The 19,984-nt window shown below is 51.1% G+C and overlaps 1 protein-coding gene and 1 pseudogene across 4 annotated transcripts in view; one reads left to right on the top strand and one right to left on the bottom strand.

Annotated features, from left to right (window-relative positions):
- The window catches only part of LOC112835533 (TBC1 domain family member 14), a 201,224-nt gene that overhangs the window by 163,675 nt on the left and 17,565 nt on the right, over positions 1-19,984 (top strand). For 3 of the 4 annotated variants that reach the window (XM_073891398.1, XM_073891397.1, XM_025886995.2), the window contains 8 exons: positions 6,515-6,633; positions 7,864-7,946; positions 9,368-9,485; positions 11,361-11,467; positions 15,002-15,082; positions 15,995-16,089; positions 18,920-18,991; positions 19,688-19,816. In XM_073891398.1, coding sequence (XP_073747499.1) covers positions 6,515-6,633; positions 7,864-7,946; positions 9,368-9,485; positions 11,361-11,467; positions 15,002-15,082; positions 15,995-16,089; positions 18,920-18,991; positions 19,688-19,816 — 804 coding nt within the window. The remainder of the gene's footprint in view (positions 1-6,514; positions 6,634-7,863; positions 7,947-9,367; positions 9,486-11,360; positions 11,468-15,001; positions 15,083-15,994; positions 16,090-18,919; positions 18,992-19,687; positions 19,817-19,984) is intronic. The other variant, XM_073891399.1, reaches the window with a different exon arrangement.
- On the bottom strand, positions 467-3,613 carry LOC112835612 (small ribosomal subunit protein uS15-like; annotated as a pseudogene).

Below are 19,984 nucleotides of genomic sequence, written 5' to 3'. Positions count from 1 at the left end.
TCTGTTTTCTACATGTTTTGTAAGGAGCAGGACAATTAGAAGAGGTTCCCGACAGTTGCTTTCCCAAATGCCATTTCCGGTGAGGTGGAGAATGGTCTCTGGGAACAGTGCTGCCCTGCAGCCCGGGAGGTCCTCAGGGGGCCTTCTTACTGGGAGGTCAGGCCGCGGCGGCCACCAGGACGGTCCCCTGGAAGGCTGAGCACTTGTGAGACCTGGACAGGCCACTCTTCCGAAAATGTCCAGACCAGCGCCCCTCTCCCCCAGAACTGCTTGTTCCTGATGGCAAAGTGTGAAACCAGCTGTGGCCTTCCAGGCACTTCCCTGTCGCGGCATTTTCCCCACGGCCCTGTTGAGTACCCCTCCTAGCGGGAAATACTGAGAAGGGTAATTTTTTAGTAACACGACAACAGAAATAGTTCCCAGCCATTTTCTGGGCACCTGCGGCGGCTCTTACGGTAATCCGTTCTCACAGGAAGGGAGAAGGAATGCGCTCAAGGTCACGCTGCCAGTGGTGGTCCTTGAGGAGGTTGGGGTTGAGACCCAGGCCTGCCGCCACGCCGGCGCTTCCCCTGCAGCCTGCCTGGGCCCTCGGCCTGTGCAGGTGTGGCTGCTGTCGTACTGTGGACGGTGGGTCATGTGGATCGTATGGGGACCACAGCTGTCTTGCTGGAAACGGCTAACCTTGCCACGGTATACAGTTGAGTCAAGGACTGAAGCACAGGTCTTGGCTGATGGCAGAGTTTTCCAGGCAGCCAGGGGGCTTCCATTTCTGGCCACGTGCTCCTGGCGCTGTCAGTAGCATTGACGACCCCTCCTGCCATCCTGCCAGGAATGCTTTCTTTTCATCATTTGAGAAGCTTGATCTTTGTTCTCTTAAAACAAATGTCTCTCGAGGCCATCTTTTGGTTTTCTTTTTTAATGGCAAGTTAAACACTTACCTCAGGAGGCCGTCACGCTTATCCTTGCCCTCAGCACTGTTCCGATCACACACAGGATGTGGATCCTGCTGTGGGGCGCATCTAACGGGCTCGCCACGTTTCTCACAGGTTACTTTCCAGCTCTGCACCAAGTCCAGCTCCTCCCGCTCGGGACTTGTCCCACCAGCTCTAGGTAGCTTGCTGTTGAGACTTCGACTCAGCATCATTCCCCACGTAACGCGCTCGCCCTGACCCACGGATAAGCCTGCCCGAGTGTGTCCCTTGGCTGCTGCTTTTGCTGTCAGGATGCCTCTCCCGCACCCAGCCCAAATCTTCCCTGTCCTTTGTTCACTCATATGGCACCCTTTATGAGGTGCCTTCCTTGATTCCCGCAGCTGTAGACATCCGGTCCTGGGGCTTCCTCTCTTGTGGCATTTTTCATGATCTGCTCCTATCGGCTCTGCCGGCATCTTACTGCCCCTCCCAGAGCCCTTCAAGGCTAAGAGGTCTGGGTCTCCTCAGGTGCCGGCCCCGTGTGGTCCCTTCACAGATGAGGTCCCTTTCCCTTTTCCTCCTGCCTGCTAAATCTGTTTTGCTTACGGTCCCTGAATGAGCTTGGGGCCTTGCTCCTGCCTCTTGGCTTTTTTCCTGACCCTTTGCTGGGTCATCAGACCACACCCACAGCTCAGCCCCTGGTTCCTTGTGGCAGGTTTGTTTGCTGCTCTAGCTGGTGTTGGTCCGGTCTGGTCTTCGCAGCAGGATACATGGTAAACTCCTCACGGCAGGGGCTGTGACCTACCATGCTGATAAATGAGTGGCTTGTAAACTTTGTTGACACTCCCCCCCACCCCACACCTTAGACAATTTGAGACTCTGGGTCTCAAATATAACTAGGATAGAACTGGTAAGTAGGATAGAGCTGAAAGGAACTGTCCTTACTATGTGGACTCTGCATTTTTTTTAATTGTTTGATTTTTAAAGAAAATGTTCACGTGGCCGCCTAAACTGATTTATCACTGGAACTTTGAAGAACCCTGTTCTCAATTCTCTCTGTGGCTGGGCAGGGTGTTGGCGGGGTGATTTGTACTGAGCAGCCTGCAGGCTCATCAAAACTTGATCCCATAGGGATCCCAAGAAGAGAAGAAACTTTGTGAGGATAGACTGGCCTGAGCCTGGGCCTGGCCCTGCAGAAGGGGCTCATGCTTTAGTGGCAGCTCCTCCGAGGAGCCTTCACGGTTGATGCCTTTTCAGAGATGAGGAAGCAGGCTGAGTGAGGAGCCAGGAGGACTTGCGCCAGGTCAGAACCAGGCTTACAACTCACTGTTCGCTTCCAGAGACCTGGCTCTTACCCCGTCACATGCCACCCCTAACGCTGAGAAGTCATGGCTGAAAGTTGTTTCTCCAGGGATGCTTTATTTGCAGCCCTCCCGCCCATTCCCCCAAAGGATTCTTCTTTTTTTCTGGTTAAACAATGATTTTATTGCTTGAGTGTGTAGACAAATTTATGCAACCAGGGCAGAGGCTGTGGGTGACTCGTATTTCCAACTGAGGGGAAGGGACCGGACTCTCTTGGTCTTACAAATATCGAGCCAACCATTAAACAAGGCTCTGGGTCAGGATGAGCCGGAGTTTAGCATCCTTACTCTTTCTGTTCCTCTCATGCTGCTTTCAAACAGCAACAGCTTTCTTTCTTTCTTTTTTTTTTAAGATTTTATTTATTTGACAGAGATAGGGAACACGAGCAGGGGGAGGGGCAGAGGGAGAGGGAGAAGCAGACTCCCGGCTGAGCAGGGAGCCCGATGCCGGGACTCCCATCCCAGGAGCCTGGGACCACGACCTGAGCCAAAGATAGATGCTCAGCCAACTGAGGCACCCAGGCGCCCCAGCAATAGCTTTCTTAATTAAATGATAGGGATCCTCAGGAAGATCAGGAGCAAGTCCTTTGGACTTCAGAATCCTCTAGGTTTTATTTGCCTGTCACAGAAAGCACTTGGGCAAGGCCACTCGAGCCTCTTGGGATCACACCAGTTCCCGAGGGAGTCAGGCCCTTCTCGGCCAGTGTGTACGTCCGTTCCTCCGCATCCTCAGCCAGGTGGGGACGCTGGGCGGTGAGGCAGGGCCGACTGGATCGGGCCCTTCTTGGGAGCGGGTGTGCGGCCCACGGTGGCTGCGGTCAGGCGGCGGAAAAGGGCAGTCAGTCCTTTTTGGTTTCTAAAGTCGGTTTGTCGTATTGGGAATATGAGCTAACTGTTGACATCTCCATGTGAGCCTCTGGAAGAAGGTGTGGAGCAAGACCTGTGACCGTTTCTAGTGCCATTTACACATGCAATGTTGTTTGGAGTTCTGGAAAGGCTTTCCTTTCGATTTCACGTATGGGCAGGACAGGACGCCTCTGTTTTTGTTCTGTTTTGTTTTAATCATGCAGTGTTCTATGTGATTAAAACAAAAGTATTTGCCCTACATCTGCCCTTAATTCAGTATTACAGGTTTCTGTCATGGTTGAAAGCTTTCTTTAGACAGAATGTGAGTGATTGAATTACTTCCGCATCATGTCTGTGAGCGTCTCTCATGCATTCTAGACAGTGCTGGAAAGTGTGGTTGCAGAGCCAGATGCTTGGCTTCTGATCCCAGACCCTCCGCTCCCCAGCCGGGCCATTCACTGACATCTCTGGGCCTGCACCTTCCGTCTGTGACATGGGGACAGAGGTGGTGGCTCCTTGCACAGAGGGCTGGCGGGAAGGTGACTTGTGTGTGTCACATCCGCACAAAGCTCTCTGCTCATTCACAGAGCTATTTGCACTTGTAACAGAGCTTCTGAGTGCTAACTGAAGAGACCTGATATTTTTTGGTTATGAATCAAGGCATTTGGTTAACTTTACTCCTTTTTGTGTTTGTGCTGTTTGCAGATTTTGCAGGGCTCCTTGATTGTTTGGCCCAAGAGCTAGCTAGCTAGCTTGCTTGCTTGCTTGCTCGCTCCCTCCTTCCCTCCTTCCCTCCCTCCCTTGTCTCAGGTGTAAGGGTAATGGCATTCAGCAACCAGGGCTACGCTTTATCAAGAACTTCCTGTGCACCAAGCCTCTCCCTGTTCCTTAGATAGTCCTCTCTGGTTGGTACGGCTTCCCTTTCCTTTCTGCACATATGGACATGAAGCTCAGGAATTCTAAGTAAGTATTTTGCTGGAGGTCACAGCTGGTTCTTGGTGGATCTGAATTTTATCCCACACCGATCTGGCTCCAGGGGCCACACCTAACCTGTGTAGGACTGAGCCTTTTCCCTCTAAAACTGCACACCTGTTTGAGTGTATTCACAAAGAGATTGGGCTGGCATGGACGGAGTGGTCAACCCCAGCCCCTTGCTGGCTGTGTATTTGGGGGTAAGTCACTTCACCCTGAGCCTCGGTTACCCTATCTGTAAAATGGGGTGAGACTTGCGATGGAGATTGTTACGGAGATAGAATGAGACAGTATGTGTAAAGCACACAAAAGCAAATGGAAATGGGTGTCCACATTCTGGGACATTTAACTCGGGGCTTGTCATCTTTGGCCTTGGCATATAGTTCACTAGACCATGGTCAGCAGATGAGTAGCACCTTACGGGGCATTCATTACTAATTCTTGTTAAAATGGAACATGCCTTAGAATCTTGCTCAACACACAGCTTTTGGTAGATTGTCTATAAAATCCAAGACTGACATCCTGGTGCTAGTTGTGAAGCTTCCAGTGGCTTGATGCTGTGTTAGGTCACAGCTGAGTGCCTGAAACAGTGTATGCTCAGGTGTTGACTCGATGAAAAAGGGAGTCTGTTTTCCCACTTTTGGGTAGGTAGAAGTCATTTTGGTATTCTCGTGGGACCATTTCCTGGTAGACCGCGATGGCATCTAATCTTGTGCCCCCAGATGCACAGAAACTGCCCCACCCACCTGCTTCTTGGTGTACTCCTTCTCACTGCCTGTGTGTTTTGAGGAAATAAATGCACCTTTCTACTTTTTAGAAGCTCTTATAGGCTCTTGTGGCTGAGAGAATAATTGCTGGCCAAATAATGTTACCAGTAACAACCCCCTTGGCAGTGAGTGTCAACTTAATTCATTCAGCAATTAATTGTTTTCCACTCATGATACTGCTTCTGTTGTTGTCTGGAATGGTTATTTAAATCTTGGGTTAGCTATTCATTTGTCTGTCCTGTCTTGCCAATTAGATTGTCTTCCCTTAAGTGGGAGGATCCTGAGAGCCTCATCTATAGACAGTAAGAAAGTATTGGTTCTTTTTTTCTTTTTGGCAGAGGGCTAAGAGCGTGTACACACACAGACACACGCACACGCGCACACGCGCACACACACACACACACACACACACACACACACGCTGTTTCCGAAGCTAGACTCTTTGGTCCCAACTTGCTTGACTCTCCTGAACTCTTCTGGTTGGGCATTTGGAATGTGGGTCACCATGTGTCACCAAGCTTTTGTGGCTGCAGTCCATGGGACACATTAGTTGCCCAGCACTAGTGAGACTGTTCATGGCACAAACGTTTATGTAACAACTTGCAGTAATGGCTTCATACAAAGATGTTAAAGAATTTTTTTTTATGTTTCTGCTTTTAAGAAAATGAAACTGCATTTGCACAACGTGGATGGACCTGGAGTGTGTTATGCTAAGTGAAATAAATCAGACTGAGAAAGACAAATACCATCTGATTTTACATATATGTGGAATGTAAAAAAACAAAACAAATGAGTAAACAAACAAAAAGCAGAATCAGATCCATAATACAGAGAGCACACTGATGGTTGCCAGATGGGGGCGGAGGGACTAAATGGGTGAAGGGGAGTGGGAGACACGGGCTTCCAGTTATAGAATGAATAAGTCGTGGGAACAAAAGACCCAGCACAGGGAACAGAGTCAGTGATACTGTAAATGTGTTGTATGGTGACAGGTGGCAGCCACCTCTGTGGCAGAGTGTGTTACCACGAGTGTGGTAACATACAGAGAAGCTGAATCACTGTGTTGTACACCTGAAACTAAGGTGACATTGTGTGTCAACTATACTTCAATAGAAAAAATATATCTATGAAAAGAAACACTTTTAATCATCTGCAAAAAATGTTTAACCTTTTCCTCATTTCAGAAACTATTTGAAGGGCTAACAAAAATACATAAAATGCCATGAGATAAAAGGAAAAGGGTTTGAAATTTTGGTTGGAAGTAGGTAGGAGATGAAGCCAGGGGGTCACATGGATGCTAGCGTTGGCTATTACTCTGGCTCCAAGCTTCCCAGTGGTCACTGCAATAACGAACAGAGGTCGACATTGTCCAGAAGCCAGACAACACCTCTTACCCTGGAGAAGCACAGAGAGCCTGCGGTGGCACTGCCGGGATGGTGGGCCCCAGGGACCACCTCCTCCCCCAGCAGCAGGGGAGGCTGCAGTCCTCACTGCAGAGCTGTATGACCCCTTTAGTTGCCAATGTGTCCTCTTTGGATGTGCTCTCCTCAAAATGACTTGAAAGACTTCATTACAAAACAGCTTTCTTGCACTCAGAGCGGCTTCATAATATCAGAACTGGCCAGGTCTGGAGTTACCTCTTGTTTCTTTGTCCCAGGAATATGAAGACAAGGCTGGACGACCTAGCAAGCCACCCTCTCCAAAGCAGAATGTGAGGAAGAATCTTGATTTTGAGCCACTGTCCACCACCGCACTCATCCTGGAAGACAGACCAGCGTGAGTCTTAAAAAGAACCTCTAGAACGTTTGCTCGAGTAGATAAGTACAATTTGCTGATCACCTCTGTGTTACAAAAGAGCTCGGGTCACCAGAGGGAAGAAGAGTAAGCCCTAGCGCATGTTAAAATTCTCAGTTCTTCATTATTCCCTCTGTTAACATGTGTACTATAATAATAATAATAAAGAACTGATTTGCAAAACCGTCCTTTAACACAGAAGTTTTGACCAAGGTTTTCCATTCACGTGGTTTTTCATTTTAATTTAGCATTTAGAAATACTAAGTAGCCACTGTAAATTACGGGCTGGCTCCTGATGGTAAGAAGCACAGGGAAGTGTCCTGCAACGGGGGTGTGGCGGGGGCATCCCAGCATCGTAGGACAGTTCCTGTCCTGGCCAGCTGGCTTCTTGGGGGTCGGCGGTATGTGGGCTGAGTGATCTTACCAGGCCCGCCTCTCCCTGGGCCTCTAGTGTCCATCGGTGGATAAGATGGGCTTTGGTGACTGGTTCACACATCGCCTTCGGAGGCCTCAGTGAGGTAAAGGGACTGCTGCATTGTCCCAGGCCACAGATTGTCTCTTTTTAAGTATGGCACTTCCATGAACATTGTGTTTGAATAGAAAGATTCCACGGCTTTGAAAAGAGGGAGAAAGAGAGCTTGTTAAAACAGTGGTTCCGTAGGTCCCTGCCCACCCTGAAACCTAAAACTGACGAAATCTAAAGAAGAAATGGGTTTTCTTACCCAGGAATCGAAGTTGTACACCCATTTAGATGCTCAGAACTGTGATGCACATTTGTATATAAAAGAAACAAAACAGATGAGCCCAGTGAGCCCATAGCGGATACGAAGCTCGCACCCCTGAGAAACTGGTCGGGGAGTGGATTCGTGCAAATGCGCGACACTTGCCGTTAGGGACCCTAACTACTTCCCCGTAACTGTGACAGCTGTGGTCGCCCTGGAGCCCGGGGTGAAGAACACCAGAAGATCAGTGTTTCTGGGAGCTGTGGGCAGCTGTTCCTTTCTTTCTACTAATCTTTATACTTCAGGGTTTTTTTTTAATAAGCTTGTTTTACTTCTGTAAGTAAATATTTTTAGTTTATGAAATTGCTGCATTTTGGGTCATCTTAACAAATGTAGTTTATTTTTTTTAGCAAATGATTCTTCAAGTTTTATTTTTCAGAGTCTTTTATTTGATGTTTATAATGGGGAAAATCCTCTATTTTCTGTTAAGAAACCTCCCAGCGAAGCCGGCTGAAGAAGCTCAGAAACACAGGCAGCAGTATGAAGAAATGGTGGTTCAGGCCAAGAAACGAGGTAACGGGGTCTGCGCGTGTTGTTTATGTAAGACGGCACAAGATGTCGTGTCTTTCAGGAGATTTTCTTTTTACCTCCTGGAGCCCTAGATCCTGAACTTTGGTGAATGCCTAAATATTTTGAAATTTATAATTTTCCATCAAAAGCATATGTTTCCACTAACTGTCCCTTCCCGGTAGCTTTCTTCAAGGCGGTAACACTTTGTTGTTTTTTTCTTTTGAAGATTTTATTTCTTTGTCAGAGAGCGAGTGAGCACAAGCAGGGGGAGCTGCAGGCAGAGGATCAAGCAGACTCCCCACCGTGCAGGGAGCCCGATGTGGGACTTTAACCCAAGTGCCTGGGGTCATGACCTGAGCCGAGGGCAGATTAACTGACTGAGCCACCCAGGGGTCCCAAGGAGATAACACTTTGAATTTACACAAGAAAAGAGATCAGTTAGGACAGAAGTGCTAGACTGGCTAAAGCTTCAGCCCATGGTGATGGGCAGACTTCCCCCCCTCTCTGAGCTCTGCTTTCCTCATTTACAAGAAGATGTAATTGGGTTTGATAAAATCCATGCAACACTTAAAAACCCTAAGATGCCAGCATGTTTAAAAAGTATACGTAATAAACACAGTGTGGCCCATCCCACAATGAATATTAATTAAGCGTAAACCAGAAGGACATTCGTTCTGACACCTGCAGCAGTATGGACAGATCTTGAGGGCATTTTGCTCAGTGAAATCGGGTACTCACTAAGGGACTCGTATGATTTTACTGACATGAAGCCCCCAGAGCAGTCAGAATCCCAGCGATGGAGAGTGTAGAATGGTGTGGAGCTTCAGTGGGGGAAGGTGAGAAAGTTCTGGAGGTGGATGGTGCTGATGGTTGCACAACCATGTGAATGTACTCAGTGCCCCTGGTTGTACACCTAAAATGGTTAGCATGCTACTGTTTGTTTTAGGTGTTTTACCACCGTGAAAGAAATACCGCAAAGCATGTGTAGATTAAGATGCATGGTATTTCCGAGAGTTGCTCCTCACAAGCTAGGAGTTGTACCGGAGCCGTGAGAGGCGAGGCTAGAGGTTTGATTGGGAAGGAGATCTGGCAGGGGGCACAGGGGGCGTCTGGTGGTCGGCAGCGTTCTGGGTTTTGGCTGGGGTGGTGGTTTCATGGGTTTCTCCCTTGTGGTAGTCTAACCGTGTTCTTGTGTATTCTTGTCTGTGCGTTCTACTTAAAAACTCACTGAGAGGTAGATGAGGCCTATGCATTCTACACCCCATGAGGCCTGAAACGGGTGTTGGGAAGGAAGCTTCGCAGCTCCACTTCGGTTGCTTTCTCTGGGGGTTTGGCAGCGGGACGCTGAGCAAAGTCACCCTGCATGGAAGCAGCGGGGGTCGGTTAACAGGTGCTCTCTCCTTGCTTGCCATCATGGTTTGCAGAGCTGAAGGAGGCCCAGCGGAGGAGAAGGCAGCTGGAGGAGAGGTGCCGACTGGAGGAGAGCATTGGCAACGCCGTCCTCACCTGGAACAACGAGATTTTGCCTAACTGGGAAACAATGTAAGCTGTGGTGGGTGGGCACAGCTTGACGGCGGGGTGTTTCCCTGTAGAACGTACCGTGAGAGGCCGAGTAACTGGAGCTCCTGTCATAGGCTTCGTTGGATTTGCCCCTACACTTACATGGCGTGGGGTCTCCCTTCCCACCTCGGTTCAGCCCTGCCATTCCTTGCCTGGACACCGTGACAGCCCCCATCTGACCCGCAGATTGTCTTTGCTCAGTAGCCTGAGGGATCTTCCAAAGCCCAGGTCTGTGTCCGCCCCCCCCCCCCCCCCCCCCACAGTGTAGCATGTCTGTGACTTCCTACTACTCTGTATACAGTATGAATTTCTTTGCTTAGCTGATGGGATCTTTTGTGAGATAACCTGCCCCTTTCTCTCTAGGCTCACAGCTTTCCTGCCTTGATGAGCCCTCTCCTTAGGGATCCGTAGGACCTTTGCATGTTCTATCCCCTCCGCTTAGCGTGCTCTTGCCCTGTAATGCCTCATCCAGCTAACCCTTCGTTCTCTAAAGCTCAGACTTCCTTGGGGAAGACTTTGCTGCCTAGGTGACTGTGGGAGACCCCTGGCTACACTGTATCCATCTGCTCCAGCATCTGTTGTCCTCTGAGGATGGGGACGGAGTCTGTGATGACACCCCCAGTGGCCAGTACCCAGCAGAGTCTGGTAGCTGCTGTCATCTTAACACCCAAGGGACAGCTATAGATCTATTCTTCCTACACGTTCAGAATGGGGAGAGGCAGCGTGTGGACAGCAGTCCCAGGGCCAGGCACAGACGCGGGTGGCTCCTTCTGGGCCTCAGCCTGTTAGAGCGCATTGCCAGGGAGCGTGGATGCGAGTTACCCTTCAGGCTTGTCCCTTTCCACTTGAACTGGATGTTAGGATGTTGGGGACTTGCTTCTGGCACTTTCCTGGGTGTTAACTCGCTCTCGTTACAGGGGTCAGACAGCCCTGTTGAGGAAAACAAGCTATTCCTGGAGCCCGATTTTCTAGGCAGTATCTTTAATAGGCTGGACACAGTCAGGAAATACTTTCTCTCAAAGGGGACCCAGGAACAGAGTGGAGGTGCTCAGAACCCCTGGGCTGTGTCCCTGTGTGGCTGCAGAACCCCCCACCCCAGTGCCTCCTGCCCTGGCCATTGCTTGATGTGAGCTAGACGCGGGCACTTCCACAGCAGCCCGCATTTAGTGCACCGGCCGGGCGCCTCTGTGCCCTGTCCCATTTGACCTTCACAACGCCCTTCTGGGGGAGGGTTTCAGCAGCTGGATGGCAGAGGGGAGAAGTCATCTGCTCTGGGTTCCGCAGGTAAAGGTGGAATCGGGATGCAGACCTGGTTTCGGTTGCAGCAGCCCGTGCTCTTTCCCCCCCTGCGCCGCGCTGAGAAGCCCCAGGGGAGCCCTGGCACCTTCACGTTAGTCCCGGCTGTTGGCGGTGTGTGTGCATCGTGGCCCGCAGACCTCCGCGTCTCCACTGCCAGTAGGGTTGGGCAGCTCACTCCCCGACTGACTGGCTGCGTGCGCAGTGCGGCGGCCGGCCGCTGGGCTCTTGGGGGGCTCCCTGGCACCCCCGCGGTGTGCCCAGCTGTCTGCAGTTCCTGCAGCAGCCCGGACTCTTTCTTGCTCCGTGCCTTCTGCTCCGAAAGCCCTTCCTGTCCTTTACCTGCTTAAACTGCTGCTGGTCACTCGGGATTCAGCTCCAGAACAGCCATTGTTGTTGCTCTCCCGGCCTCTGGAACGCTGGGCTGCAGCTCCCCAAGGGCAGGGGTGCACATGCGACTCCCTATCCCCCGCTCTTCTGGTCTGGGGCTGGGCACACAGGTAGCCAGATGTTCCTTCATGGGGAACAAACTCCTAAATCCATGCTTCTCTTTTTGTCCAGGTGGTGCTCTAGAAAAGTTCGAGATTTATGGTGGCAGGGAATCCCTCCCAGTGTGAGAGGCAAAGTCTGGAGTTTAGCCATTGGCAACGAGTTAAACATCACCCATGGTGAGTAGCCTGCCCGATCCTAGGCTTGGAGAGTGTACCCTCTCCCCCTGCCTCCTTCCAGCCCCAGTCCTCTGACTTCTCCCCCGTCCCCTCTGCCCCGTGAGGAAGAAAGGTAGCCACTGCCGTGAAGCCGAGTCTTTTGAGAGGCCTGGTAACTGTGTCCTCTGGGAGGGAGTGACAGCGGGGCGGCCAGGGTCACTCCTACGTTCTTCAGTTCCCTGGGAGTCCCGAGCACACGCCTCCCTTCTTCCTGATACCGGTCCTCTTCCCTGAATAGACAAGGTGGCACATACGGGTTTCCAAGCAGCGGTGGGCTGGGTCACGTCAGGATCTCTTCTCCGAGTGCTGTGGAAAGCCAGCCTTGATGGGGACGTGACAGTGGAAGGGAGGTGGGTGTTCTTTCTGTGGAGGCATTCTATCTAGGGTATTGTGGGGGTTTTTTTTGCAACATTTTGTTCCAGGCAGCTTATACATAAGCACCGTAGAAGGACAGTTGCCGTGCCAGGCCCGGGGTCCCTGAGTCCTAGTAGCTGAAGTCCGGAGGGGAGGTTGAGATCTGTACTCTGCTTTCTTCGGGCTGCCTGTCTTTCCGGATGCCCCGTGCGGTGTGCAGGTGATCATCCCCCAGCAGCCACGTGTGCTCCAGACTGGCTTCCTGCTCCATGCCCAGCACCCTGCGAGGCTGCGCGCCCAGAGGGAGGTTGACACTGGAGCTCAGACACTTAGGACCTAGTGCTTTGTAACTGGCGGTCGCTTGTTCTCCCTTTGCTCCCTGGCTGCGGTCCCGGCTGCTGAGACAGGAGCCCCTTCCTCCACCTGTCCTTTGCGCTCGTGCAGCTCGTGGTGGCAGTTTTCACCCTGTGGAAGGCGTTCGAGCGGAAAACTGATTTATAGCCTCTCTGTGTAGCTAGGGGTCCTATTTTTATTCCTGTTAATTTATTTTATTATCTTACAAGACACTGATCTCATCCCACGATGGGAGCCTCGTCCAGGCAGCGTTCTCCATCTGGAGTAAGGTCAGCTGGCTGTGTGGATGGTTACTGGTTTCTGTTCCTAGTGACCTCCTCCGGGCGCCTGGGTGACTCAGTTGGTTAAGTGACTGCCTTCCGCTCAGGTCATGATCCTGGAGTCCCGGGATCGAGTCCCGCATCGGGCTCCCTGCTCAGCAGTGAGTCGGCTTCTCCCTCAGACCCTCCCCCCTCTCATGCTCTCTATCTCTCATTCTCTCTCCAAAAAAAAAAAAAAAAAAAAAAATCTAGTGACCTCCTCCAAGCTCCATTTCTGGCTCGTTTTAACTTCTTCACCTGAAAGGATTGTATGTAACATTTAACCTGTAGGACTCGTTTGTAGAGGTTTGGAGAAATTGCTGAGTATTGATCTCAGCCCTTATTCTTGAAAAATTTCTAAAGTCTATCAAACAGCTGAACATAGTGCCGAGTAGTGTGTGTGTGCGCGTGTGTTGTTTCTCATTGGTGCCTGGGTTGATTTTAGGGAAATTAGAGTCTTCTGTGGACCGTATCCGAGTAGATGGGGCTAAACGGCTAGTTAATCGATAATACATCTTGAAAGTTTGTCTAAATGCTGGTATTGGTTCATTTTATTTACGCCGCATCTTTCTCGTACAGTTGGCCGCCTGGTGTCTGTTGCCCCCGCTAGAGCATGCGACCTGGAAGCTGCGGTCCCACCTGTCCTGCTCTCTGCTCTGTCACCTGGGCCCGGCCCAGCTCCCTGCACATGGCAGGCTCTCGAGAAGCATTCGTTAAGTGAATGCATGCCACCTTCTTGGGTTCTCCTTAATCTCCGTTTTACTGAACAGTTAAGCCAGTAATGCAGATAACTGTGCATTCCAGTTGTCGAGGCGGGCACCGCATTCGCTTCTCTACTTACCCTGTCTTCTCTAATGTCGACAGCCATCCTGAGAAGGTTAGGGGCTGCCCCCCACCCTGGTGCGTGCTGGAGTCAGGATTCGATTCTACCCCTGGCTGAGTCGGAAGCCTGCGTTCCGCCTTGGGAAGCCCTGGAGATTTGCTCTTAAAGGTTGTGCTTGTGAGATCGGAAGCTTGTAGGAAGTCAGTGTAGTACTGTTATTAAACCTTCGCTCTTCGGGAAGTCAGCCTTGGGCTTTGAACCCGGGTCTGGGAGCAAGGTGTGTTTGCTGTTCCCCTCGTCACTGCGGACACAGCAGTGAAGCCACAGAGATACTTGTAGGACCCGGACACTCTGACCCATTCTTCCCCGGGGCTGCCAGTGTCTGCTTGGAGCGTCACATACCTCTTCTGGCCAGTGGTTCCCAGGGCTCAGGGGCCATGGGGTGGTCGCCTTCCGTCTTCTGCTGAAATGACCAAAGCCAAGCCCACCTCCTGGAAAGTGAGAGCAGGTAGAGGTTCTGCAGACCATCTCGTCTAGGGATAATAGTATGAAGTTACGTTTCGTAGTCGTACCCTCTCCTTCCCTGGCCGACCAGTGTGTTGCGAGTCAGATCTTTAACAAGGCTGGAAAAAGGTCAGTAATCCAGATTTCACTTGTTGGATCACAGTACCGTTACCACAGCTTGGCTTATGCCTTAATAAAATAGCATGCACTGTCTGGGAGGCAGTGGTGCTCTCTTGTGTTTTCCAAAATAGTGATGGGAAAAATAAACTGACAGAAATTCTCTGGGTAGCTGCAGTTAAAGTCTTAGTGATCCGTCGGTGCTCATCAACGACAGGCATGTGGATGAGGGACCTGGGGCTGGGGTGAATGGCCTGGGGGCCCTGGGAAGTCTTTGCAGGTAGAGTCCTCACTTTGGTTCCTTCAAGAACAGGGTGTGGATATACCCGCGGAGGGCTGTCTATGACAGCAAAATTTGTGGGCATGAGGTATTATTTCACTGTTCCTAAGCTACTCAAAGAGAAGACTTACTGAAAAAGAAAGTTGTTGGGATGGGCGGGGGAGATTTGGAGCCCGCCCTATGGGGGCTCATCCTGGGAATTGGCTGCCAGCAGGAACCCCGGTGTCGTGAAGCCTCTGCCCGTTGTGCTCGGCCCCGTCCCCACTTCCGGCATCGAGATGAGGGAGGCTGGGCCATGGCGGTAGGGGCTGCCTCTTGTCCTTATCTGAGACCAGATGGGTTTCTGCTGGTCTCTGCTTCCCTCCATCAGTCGGATGTTCATTGATTGTATGGATCTGTGTCGGTCCCAGTGCCTTTTGCTCTGGATGCATAGGTGAATGAGAGACCTTTGTGGTCTCACTGCTGAGGAGCTCCCAGGCTGGTAGAGGCAATAAACTCAGAAACAAGTCAGAACAGAAGCCTTGTAGGGGCGGGGTGTGTAATTAAAGTCATACCCGACATCGTGGTAATATTTTGTGAATTCTTCTTAGTACGTGGTGACGTCTTTAGGCCTCAGTAGGACCTTCAGGCCATGTTGGGGGGAATTGTTCACGTGGTCTCGTGAGTGTGCGGTCTCAGGTGGAACTGTCAGTATTGGAACGAGGTGGTTGTGTGCTCTCTGTGCCCATGTGCCCGTGATACTTACCCTGAGGCTTTTCTTCCAGAGCTCTTTGACATCTGTCTTGCCCGAGCCAAGGAGAGGTGGCGGTCCTTCAGCACAGGAGGCTCTGAAGCGGAGAACGAAGGTACACACCCTGCTAAGCCCGGTGGGCTACTTGGGTCAATTGTGTGTCTTTATTCATTACACAACGGACTTTCCTTAACCGAAGTAGTGGTTGGTGCAAATTCATAAAAAGTTTCATGGGGGAAAGGATTTTTTTTATTTTTTTTTATTTTTTTTTTTTAGAGCAAACGAGTTGAAGAAAAAGCTTATGAGAAAGATCATTTCCTGAGACATGTTTGTGTGTAGACGGGCAGGAGGGCCAGTCAGAACCAGTGTGGTTTCACTGTTCCTGTGGTTTTAGTAGCCTGGCCCCCAGGACTGGTCGAATGTTGGCTCCTACAGGAGCTTGGGAACTAGTCCATAGAAAGAGGAACACCACACATGTGCTAGATGGTGCTTTTAAAATGCCCCCGGACGCACAGGAGTGATTACGGCTGGTGCTTAAATAGCGTCTTTTTTACTGATCTTTGTTTATACTGTCCATGTAGTACTGAGGGACTGAGTACTGAGGGAATTCCAAAATACAAAACCAGTTATTTGTAAATGTTTGTCAGAAAGTACGCAGGAGTGTTCCTCCTTATTAAGTGCCATGCGTTCAGACTTCACACCAGGGATGTTTTAGGGCAAAGAAGGTGTGTTTTGTGAATATTCGCTTACTTGTCCTTCCTTCCACTGACTCTTGTTGATGTCAGGTAATATCAGATGAGATTTCGATTTCAGACTCTGGGAAGTCCCTAATGACGATCCAGCCTCAGCTGGTGCTGCGAGGTTTTGCTCTTCAGAAGCCCACAGTGGACCGTGTGGGCTCCTGCTGTAATTCGGCCCGTGTACTTGTGCAGAACAATGTCCCGTGTCCGTCCCTGTCACACTTGAGAGCCTTGTGATTGTGCATGCCTGCCTCTGAGCCATGTCCTGACTCTTCGTCTTTTGACAGATGCCGGGTTTTCAGCCGCAGACAGAGAAGCCAGCTTGGAGCTTATTAAACTGGACATTTCGAGGACGTTTCCTAATCTCTGCATTTTCCAACAAGTAGGTGGCGGTCATTTGTTGCTTTAAGTATGTTTTGTGTAAACATCATAGATGCCAAACCGCACGTGTTTGTAATCAAGTTTGAAAAGTACTAGGGGTTTTGGGCGTGGGGGAGGGCAGTCTTACGTCATCACGTTTAGACCATTACAGACGAGCCTAATTCATCTTTCTGCTTTCAAAGGCAGCTCTGGTTCCTTTTACGTTGCATGTACCGAAGCCTTGGAAGGGAGGAAGGGCCTGGTGTGCTGCTCCATCTGACGGAGCTTCCAGGCTGCGTTTTCAGAGCTGCACAGAGTAACATTCCCTCAGAAGACGATCCGGGTGGGGAGCCTGGGGTGCGGGTGGGGGCGTGCGGAAGTCCTCAGCAGCTGCAGGCTGTGGTGAGGGTGGGCTTCTAAGCACATGGCCCAGGAGAGAGTGGTGACACCCCCAGGTGCACAACCAGCCCTGGGAGACGGGATGGAGTACCCTCTTTTGGATGGCAGTAAAGAGAACCGTGGCTTCTTCCGTGGGCCTCTGAGCTAGCACAGGCAGGGCTCAGGGCTGCCGCCTGTGGATTTTGGAGTCATCAGAACAGAGGGGTGTGAAGACCTTTTCTTCTGATAGCAGACATTTCCCTGGGGGTCTTGTTTGAACCGTCCCGTATCCAGGCTGTAATGGTTTTTGCCAGTTCTACTTCTGAAATATCCTTGAATCTGTTCTTGCCCTGTTCCCACGGCCCCTACTTGGTTCAGATTCCTGTCTTGTTGTGGATCGCTGTGCCAGCCCCCACACACGTCCCTGGCCTCCTCCCTGTCCTCACCTAGGCGCTTGCCAAGCATCCTTGGAATCCCCAACGTGATTCTGTCAGGCCCATGTTTCTGGTGTCATGCCATGCACATACTGGATGACCAGTAAGGGATAGTGGAATGAACCAGAACAGAGAGTTCACCAGCCGTGTGGAAGGAGGCAGGCATGCAGATGCACATGTTAGACACACGTGGGCTTTGCAGAAATGTAGGTGTGTCCCAACACGGAGGAGCTGGGGCCACTCTGCTGGGAGTCCGGCATGGGGGCAACGGGTGTTGGGAATGGGGTTGCTGAGGAGGGGGCCCTCAGGCTGCGCTTGGACTAGGTTTGAGTGACGGTCTGACCAGACAATGGGAAAGACGTTCCAGGCAGAAGGAGAACTAGAACAGAAGCTTGAGACGGCGGGTGGTGCAGGGGATCCCCCTTCCCTCCGAAGGAATGAACAGAGAGCATTGAGTTCAGTGCTGTGGCCCCCGCTTACCTGACCCTTGGCCGCTGTGGCCGCATTGGAGCCTGTGCAGTTCAGCTGTGCCCTGGAGGAAGGAGAGCGTCAGGGCAGTGCTTTGAGATACACCTGTCCTGTAGGCCGACAAGGGCAGTCGGGGAACTGGAGCGGGGCATGAGAGGGTGCTGGCATCTTGCCGATGCTCAGGACCAGTGTTCCCAGACTGGGGACCCAGAGTGACCTCTGTGCAGTCTCTCCTGCGGACTCAGCCTCATTGACTTTGAGATTCACAAGGCAATTATCTTGGCACAGGGAGATGTGTTCAGAAGAAGAGGAGGGGCTTAGGGGTCTCTCAGGTGTGGGTGGGAGCAGATGGCAGAGAAGTTGGTTTTTCTCCTTCCCTCTGGGTTCCTTTGGATGTGTCCCTCAGCCTGTGGTGCCCTCAGCTCTGAATTCATAACTGGGTAGTACCAAAAAACAAAGCGCAGTGGGAGGGGAGAGTGTGGGGAGATGTTCAAAACAAGGGCATCTGAAATAGGGGGCCGCCATCCACTGGCACCCTCTTTTCTTCAGAGCACGGACATTCAGCACATAGAACAGTGGAGAATCTTTTAAGTTAAAAGCATTTACCTTTAAGAGAAGTTCAGCATGGCGCTCTAGTCTTTCTCATTCAGTGACAGTCAGCGGTGGTGGTCACGTGGGCATTTGGCACTTTGTCACCGAGCTCTCTGCCCGTCCCCCTTCTCCTGCCCGCTTGGCACCAGAGGCCGTCTTTTTTACCTTCCCACGTGGGCTTTCCTTCTTTCGTCCATCTGATTTGGAAATGTCTCTTCTTTTACTTCTCGTATATGCCAGAATGTGAGGGTTTGGGCCATGGCGTTCTTTTGTAAGCCACACGCGGTCACCTGTGGAGTGACTTTCTTGTCACACACCATGTACGCTTTTTATTCCCTGACTGTAGCCGCAGGGTAGCAATGGACGGGGGCTGTGGGATCTGGACCCCACCGGTCCATTCACGGTGCCTTCAGACACACTGACATCGCGGGACGTACCTGTGTGCTTGCTTCTGTGCTCACTTAGGAAACAGGAAGTTCCAGCACAGGTCTCGGGTGGCAGGACGGGGAGAATGTTAATAAAATGGTCGCTGTCAGCACTTGACGCTTATAGGGTATTTCTTAAACCTGCCCTGCTGAAACACACAAAAGAAACAGACGAGGATCATCGCGGGGAGAGGCGACAGGCGGGTCACCTGCTCTGAAGAGCCCTGGGGTAGTTGGCTTGCCTGTTGCGCTTTGGGGGGGAAACACAGTTACGCAGCAGGAGCCAGACTAAGGATGCTTTCCGAGCGAGGTGTTCATGCCTGACCCACCAGCTTTTTTCCAAGCAGCTTTGTAGGTTGAGCTGCAGTCTCTGGTTAACCGTGGATTGGTCGTGAACTCGTTGAGTCATGCAGGATGCATAGAGCTGCGAGCATAATGCTTGGCGACTGGTTCGTCCTCCGAGAGCAGCTGGTGTGACCGGCAGCAGCGTCAGATGTCGATCTGAGTACTAACCAGACTTACGCACGTGTTGTTTTTGGTGTGTTGATCCTTTTAGGGTGGTCCATATCATGACATGTTGCACAGTATTTTGGGCGCTTATACTTGTTACCGACCGGATGTGGGTTATGTAAGTGAACCTTTTCAATATTTTATAATGTTACGATCTAAAAAGAAAGTCAGAATATTGCCCAGCACAACTTAGCTGCAAATGTCAGGTTGGGTGGTGCCTTCATTTTTTTGTTGTTGTTGTTGTCGGGGGGAATGGAGAGCTCTGTGGTCCGTGAATTGCCTCCGCTTTCTTGTAAAGGGATTGAGCTGACACGGCCACTCTGTGGCACTGATCACATTGTAATTGGATTTGATTATCATTTTTTGCATGTGATTTTTTTTTCTTAGCATTAAACCAGAAAAGCCTTTAAGCAATAACCGTTTGCACCCTGCGCTGCTGTTGTTTCCACGGCTTAGCAGCTGTGCGCGCATGATTGGAGCCCTAACGCCTCAAGTTAGAGCCCCATCTCCGCAGCACTGGGCACCATCCGTTCTGGAGGGCAGCCCGTCAGATGCCATATGCGTTCATGGTTTTCCATGTGGCCGCAGGCGGGGGCTGAGGGAGCGCAGGTGGGGGGCCGATGTGGCCGAGCAGTCGAGGGAGGACAGGTGGGCGCCGCTGGGGCGCTCGGTTCAGCGGTGGGTGGCGGTGGGTGGGTGGCCGCGTGGGCCCTCCTAGCTTGAGGGTGTTTTGGTTCCTCTTTCAATCCATGAAAGAGCAGTTCCAACCGTGGTGGCTACCATGAGTTTAATACCCCTTTCTCTCCTTCCTCAGGTCCAGGGCATGTCCTTCATAGCAGCAGTGCTGATCTTGAACCTAGATACTGCAGATGCCTTCATTGCTTTTTCTAATCTTTTGAATAAACCCTGTCAAATGGCGTTTTTCCGAGTGGACCATGGCCTTGTGAGTATCCCCAGTATGTGTGCCTTCACACAGCCAGGGTTGCTGATCATTCTGTCTTTTCAGAGGGAAAAGGAGTATGTTTTCCAAGTACACGGTTGATAGCCATTTGTATGTATTTCTTTTTTTCTCTTTTTTTAAAATTCATTTATTTATTTGTCAGAGAGCCAG

This window comes from Callorhinus ursinus, unplaced genomic scaffold (assembly GCF_003265705.2).
Source record: "Callorhinus ursinus isolate GAN/ISIS: 27379988/994484 unplaced genomic scaffold, GSC_fseal_2.0 scaffold4, whole genome shotgun sequence".
Lineage (NCBI taxonomy): Eukaryota > Metazoa > Chordata > Mammalia > Carnivora > Otariidae > Callorhinus > Callorhinus ursinus.
This window is presented reverse-complemented; position numbering and strand designations above follow the sequence as displayed.